The following is a 7,062-nucleotide window of genomic DNA, read 5'->3' as shown; positions in this document are numbered from 1 at the left end:
ATAATATTAGGAAGCATTGCCATTATTTAATGAAAAATACATATTCTTGTCTTGGTCGTCCCCGGTCTCCTTTCCCCTGCCTATTATCGAATATTCGGGTAAGATCCTTAATTTCATGAAATCATGCCATATTATCATTTAATCATGCAATTATACATTTAATCATATAATAAAATATCATGCAAGCATTTAAAAACAATTAAATAAAACAATTAAGCAATTAAAATAATTTTGCATGCATGCGATTTACGTGAACTGATTTTTCGGACGTTACAAAACCAGTTTTTAATACAAATCACATATCTATTTCATTTCTTTCTGGAATTGAGTGACTCAAGAACCAAATCAAAGCTAATTTGATGATCTACAAGTTTGATGATGACCCTAACTCCAAAATCCAAACAAAGCTGTCCCATATACACAAAATACAGAATGTGTAAAAAATGTTCTTTTCAAATAAACAAGAAACCATTCTCATATCCTTTTAAAATTCAAACCAACTCAAATACAACATCTTCAACATCTTAATATCTCAAATATAAACTTAAATATCAATTTCAAATTTCACCTCATTTCCAAACTTGAATAAAATCGAGAAATACTTACGTCATCTTGAAGCCCGTGATGAGAGGCACAAATCTACTTTCGTTTCATATTTTTCTTGAGCAAATCTACCTTAAATTGAAGAAGAATTTTAGAAATGGAAGGAGAGAGAGTTTCGATGGATAAGGAGGAGGAAAAATGGAGATAATGATTAGATGAGGTAAAAGTGAGTATACATATCAATTTTTTGCGTCTGTAGCGCCGCAGCGCCACTTTCTAGTGCCTCAGTGCCAAAAATCTTGCATCTCTAGGGCCTAGGCGCTACTATTCTAGCGCTGTAGCGCTTGAATAGTGACATGATGAACATTATTTTTTTCAATTAAAATTTTCAAATTCGGGCATTACAATTTGTTCTGAAGTCTCCTCTCCTGCCTATCCAATATCTGAGTAGGTCGAAAGACAGGTCCGACGTCAGCTGCAGTGGCTCATAATTCAGTACAAGCGAAGGGTTCGACATGTACTTCCGCTGCATCGAGACGTGGAATACATTATGAACTCCCACCAGATTCGACAGTAATGCAACTCCGTAAGCTAGTGTCCCATCTCTCTCGAGGATCTCAAATGGTCCTATTAATCTATGATTGAGTTTGCCTTTCTTTTCGAATCTCATCACATCCTTCATAGGTGCGAATTTCATTAATACATGATCGCCCACTGCAAACTCTAGATCCCTGCGCCGCTGATCTGCATAGCTCTTCTGTCGGCTCTGAATGGTCTTCATCTTGTCCCGAATCTTGACCAATAACTCTACAGTATGTCTGAAAATATATGGCCCCAACTCTTCTCTCTCTCCTATCTCGTCCAAATAAACTGGCGACCTACACTTCCTCCTGTAAAGTGCCTCGTATGAAGCCATACTGATAAATGCATGGTAGCTGTTGTTGTACGTGAACTCCACTAGAGATATCTTCGGCTCCCAGCTGTCCTGGAAGTCGATCACACAAGCTCTAAGTAGGTCCTCCAATATTTGAATCTCCATCTTTGATTGTCCGTCGGTCTGAGGATGGAAGACAGTACTGAATAGCAGCTTAGTACCCAATGTGTGATGTAGACTCTTCCAGAATTCAGACGCAAACCTCGGATCCCTGTCTGACACGATGTACACTGGAATCCCATGCAGTCTGACTATCTCTCTGATATACAGCTCTGTGTGTTGAGTCATGGTGAAAGTCTTCTTGATCGGTAGAAATTGTGCTGAATTAGTGAGCCGATCGACTATTATCAAAATGGCATTATATCCTGTAGTCATGTCACAAAGTCCATGGTAATGTTCTCCCATTTCCACTCGGGAATAGGAAGTGGTCTCAGCTTCCCTCCAGGTTTCTGATGCTCGGCCTTAACCTGCTGACACGTCAAACACTTAGAGACGAAAAGCAGAATGTGCTGCTTTATGCCCGGCCACCAATAAAGTGAATGAAGATTCTAATACATTTTCGTACTCTCTGGATGAATGAAGTACGGGGTATTGTGGGCCTCTCTCATGATATCTGCTCTCAGAGAATCACCGCTAGGAACCCACAGTCGGTCACGATATTTGACTATGTTGTCCTCAACTGTAAACAACCTCAGGCCCTTAGACTCATCCCTCTGTCTCCACTTCTGCAGCTGCTCGTCAGAAGTCTCCCTGCTCGAATCATGTCTCTCAGTGTCGGCTGTACTGTCAGAGTAGAAATACTAGAGTAGTCTCCCCTGGCATACATTGCAAGCTTAAACCTCTGAATCTCTGCCTACAACGGCCTTTGTACCGAAAACTGAGTAATCAATGCATGCTTCCTATTCAGGGAATCCGCGACCACATTAGCATTACCCAAATGGTATCTAATGTCACAATCATAATCCTTCACTTGCTCTAGCCACCTCCGCTGTCTCATGTTCAGTTATTTCTGTGTGAAGAAGTACTTAAGGCTCTTGTGATCGGTGAAAATCCTGTACTTCTTCCCATACAGATAATGCCACCATATCTTCAAGGCGAATATCACTGTTGTTAGCTCGAGGTCGTGAGTTGGATAATTCTTATCATGGACCTTCAACTCTCTAGACGCGTGGGCTATAACCCTGTCATGCTGCATCAAAACTGCACCCAAACCGAGCTTCGAAGCATCTGTATAAAGCACAAACTCCTCTTGCCCTGATGGCATAGCTAGAACTGGCGCTGAAATCAATGCTTGCTTCAGCATGTCAAAACTCTCCTGGCACTCTGATCCCCAAATGAATTTGGATTCTACTTTGTCAAGGCGGTCATGGTCACCGCAATAGAAGAAAAGCCCTGAATAAACTTCATGTAGTACCCAACAAATACAAATAAACTGCGGATCTCTGCCACACTATTCGACACTAGCCAATCTCTAATTGCATCAACTTTACTGGGGTGAACCTCCACTCCATCTAGGGATATGATGTGGCCCAAGAATGCCACTTTGTCTAGCCAAAACTCACATTTACTGAACTTGGCATATAATCTACAGTCCTGCAAGACCTGTATTGATGTCCTCAAATGTTGACTGTGCTCCTCCATGCTCTTCGAATATATCAGGATGTTGTCTATGAAAACGATGATGAACTAATCCAAATACGGCTGAAACGAGGGATTCATTAGATCCATGAAGATCGTTGGCGCATTCGTCAGTATGAAGGGCATCACCATAAACTCATATTGCCCATAACGCGTCCTTAAAGCCGTCTTGTGTACATCAGCCTCTCACACCTTTAGCTGGTGGTACCCTGATCAAAGATCTATTTTCGAAAACACTGATGCTCCTTGAAGCTGATCAAATAGATCTTCAATACTAGGCAGATGATACTTGTTCTTGACTGTGACCCTGTTCAGTTCCCTGTAATCAATGCAGAGTTGCATGCTGCCGCCATTCTTTTTAACAAACAGTACTGGTGAGCCCCATGGAGAAAAGCTCTGGCGGTTGAAACCCTTGTCTAACAAGTCTTGTATCTGATCCTTTAGCTCCTTCATCTATGCAGGTGCTAGCCGATAGGGTTTCTTAGAAATCGGCACTGTACCTGGCATCAGCTTGATAGAATAGTCCACCTCTCTGTCTGGTGGAATGCCTGAAATATCATCCGAGAAAACGCTGGGAAAATCCCTGACCACCTCGACATCCTCTGGCATTTGGCTGTCTGGCTCGGTCACTGTCACAATACTCGCAAAAAATTCCTGGCAGCCTCTCCTCACGAGCTTCCTCACACAGATACAAGAAATGACGTGCGGCATATGCTGGTGTCTGGATGCTTCAAAAATAAATGGCTTACCACTAGGCGGTCGGACAGATACCAACCTCCGTCGAAAATCTATGGCATTTCCATTCAAAGAGAGCCAGTCCATACCCAGAATAATGTCGAACTCCGGCAACGGTAACACAACCAAATCTGCCTGCACTGATTTTTCTTTAACCGAAGCTCCAATCTCTTCACTATCTGCGAGGTAAACATCTGGTCTCTGGACGCAATCGAAACTCTGAATCCCAAATCCATAGCCTCTGGTGTGATTCCTAGTCGCTTGACAAATGACTCGGATATAAATGAACGTGTAGCTCCGGAATCTAGCAATGCATACGTGGATACTCCTGAAATATATATCATTCATGCGACAAAACATACCATCAAATCTGATCGTGTTGAAGCTTAAGAAATTTTTTATCATTGATTAACCAAAAATGTTCAAAAATCCCCAATTTAGTCCTAGAAGTCCTTCGAAAAGTACAAAATCTGCCCTTAGAAATTTTTGAAAATTGCAATTTCATCCCTTAAGTTTCGAATTTTCTTCAATTTAGTCCCTAGTTTTTTCGAAAATTGCATTCTAGCCCCCATAAAAATTCGAATCTACTCAATTTAGGCTCTAAAATTTCGAAAATTATTATTTTAATCCCAAAATTTCAAAAAATACGAAACAACCCCTAAACTTTCGAATTTTGCAATTAGTTCCCTAAAATTTCGGTTATTGCATTTGGGGTCCTTAAAGCTCTTAATTAAATCATTTCAACCGTTAAGTCCACGTATAAGAACATGCAACCTATTTTATTCTAAGTTCTCGATCCCAAAAATAATTCCAACAAAAAACATAATATCCCATGCAATCGAGGCGATAAATAAAAATTTTAAACATAAGGGTTACCGGTGATCAGTGTCGAGTCTGGCTCAGACTCCGCCTCCTCGGCATGCATCACAAAGGCCCTGCCAGTCATGGGGCCCTTGTTCCTAGGGCAGTTAGCTGTTTTATGGGCCTCTTTTTTACACATAAAGCACTTGAAGGTCCCCCACATACACTTGACGTAGTGGAACCGGTTGCACTGCTTTCACCCCTGTCTCTCCTTCGGCTTAGGAGCCCTAGAGCCTGTGGTGACCTCTGCTGTCCAGGCTTCTTAAACTGTCCATGGGGCTTCTGCTGCCCCCGATGCCTCGGTGGTCCTGTGAACTGCTTCTTCTACGGCTGCGAGCTCTGCTGGGCCTGATGTCTCTTCCGCTGCATCTCAGCGTCAATATCTCTCAAGGAATATTCCATCTAAAAGCACAGGCGGTGGAAACATCATATGTTTCTGGTCTCATCAGCATAATATCCCGACGAATAGTGGGTCTAAGGCCATCCATAAAGTGCCTAAACTTCTCCAGTGTATCCCTTGCAATAAGGGGCGCAAGGTGACAATCTCTATCAAAACTCCGGATAAACTTCGCCACAGATAGATTTCCCTGTCGAATACTCATGAACTCCATCGTCAGGCGTCCCCTGACATCTGCTGGAAAGTATTTGTCGTAGAATATGTCCTTGAACTCACCCCAAATAAGGGTAGCCAAATCCACGCCGTGTGTTGCTCCCTCCCACCATAGGGATGCATCATCCCTCAGCATGTAGGTGACGCGTCTAACCCTGTCATCTTCACTCATCTCTAAGTACTGAAAGTGTAGCTCTAATTACCGTGTCCACCCCTCTGCCACAAAAGGGTCAGTAGTACCCCCGAACTCCTTCAGGTTGAGCCGTATGAACTGAACATAGATATATGTCTGGGGTCTGGGAGCCCGCTGCGCCTGCTCCATCAGTCTCGCAATAACCTCGAGGACTCGGGTAGTTGCGTCTCCTGGCGGTGGTGGTGGTGGTGGAAGGCCTCTATCGCCTCCAGAAGTATCATCCTGTCTGTCAGTGCTGGGGGCGCGTCTGGGAGGCATAATATCTGAATACAGTCCAAATTCTAAACGTAACTCATCATGCAATTTAATCTAGCTTTCAAAACATTTAATCATGTAAAGAGCTAAACATATACTATAAATCACTGAAAAAACATATATCATGCGACCATGCAAGTGAGAGCAATAAAATATTTAAAACATGCAAACTACAGATTTGAGGCTTGACGACTGAGCGGCTGAAGCTAACGGTGGCACAACACTTTATAGGACCTTTGCTCTGATACCAACTGAAACAACTCGTGCTGCTAAAATACTAATAGAATTTTTTTTGTAAACAATTTTTTGAAAATTTCATTTAAGCACATGCATGCAATAGCAGCTCTCAATCAAACATTTTAAAATAAAAGTATTCAACTACTGGTCAAAATACTGCAGTTAAAAAGAATATCTCATCATCAAACCCTAGACTATTATTTAAAATAATTCAAATATGCGACATGCAAAGTCCTGTCATCCATCAACATACAAAAGTAAAGTGTATAAAAATATCCATGTTTACTCCTAACTCATAAACATAATGTGCGGAAAAATATGGTCCTCAGGTTAGCGTGCGCACATCCAGCCCCGCCTACATAGTCTTCGGTGCCTCCAGTCTCCATATCAATATGCTCAACTGCATCATTCACACCTAGTGAGTCTAAAGACTCAACACGCTTGAAGCGTAATAGCAAGTACATATACATAACATGCAACCGTGAAAAATAATGTAATTAAAATACATTTCATGATCTCAAAAGCGAAGCGTAAACATGTTCAATTTTATTTATTTGAATTCTGTTCATATACATTTTAAATGTGCAATTTTAGTGTTCAGGGCGCTGCTAGGACCGCTGACTTGACTAGAGTACAAAATGACAATTTTTTCCCTAAAAACCCTAATTGACCATTTTACTCCTGGACATCAAAATTGTGACCCGAAGCCAACCAAATTCCTTAACACACATCGAAACATAATTATAATCATTTCCTAGACATAACATTGAGCCCGTTTTAACTTCTACGATTCGTTTTAAAACTTAGACCGGGGTCCCAGGTTTCAACCCAAATTAACCCAAAACTTAACCAAACTTTCCCAAATTTTAACCACAACTTATTCACACCCTATTAGCCCCTAAATAACACAATTCCAGCCATTTTGAACCCCTTAAAACCCGCTGACACTTGCTGGAAATTTCTGCACACATGCACCGAAAACTCTAGTGCACCGAACCCTCGAATTTTCGATCCTAGACCTAACCAACCCGAACCAGCCTTGAACCCATGTTACCT

At 41.7% G+C, this 7,062-nt stretch overlaps 1 protein-coding gene across 1 annotated transcript; it reads right to left on the bottom strand.

The window, feature by feature from the left end:
* Nucleotides 1–3,568: 3,568 nt before the first annotated feature.
* LOC142537723 (uncharacterized) lies at nucleotides 3,569–5,493 on the bottom strand. Its single transcript, XM_075643217.1, has 2 exons — nucleotides 5,124–5,493; nucleotides 3,569–4,110 (listed from the first exon to the last, which is right to left on the bottom strand). The coding sequence occupies exons 1-2, from the start codon at nucleotides 5,491–5,493 to the stop codon at nucleotides 3,569–3,571; spliced, it is 912 nt and encodes a 303-aa protein (XP_075499332.1).
* Nucleotides 5,494–7,062: the final 1,569 nt, after the last annotated feature.

The sequence above is a fragment of the Primulina tabacum genome, chromosome 2 (genome assembly GCF_025594145.1).
Source record: "Primulina tabacum isolate GXHZ01 chromosome 2, ASM2559414v2, whole genome shotgun sequence".
NCBI lineage: Eukaryota > Viridiplantae > Streptophyta > Magnoliopsida > Lamiales > Gesneriaceae > Primulina > Primulina tabacum.
The sequence above is the reverse complement of the archived record's forward strand: the minus strand, read 5'-3'. Positions and strand labels throughout refer to the sequence as shown.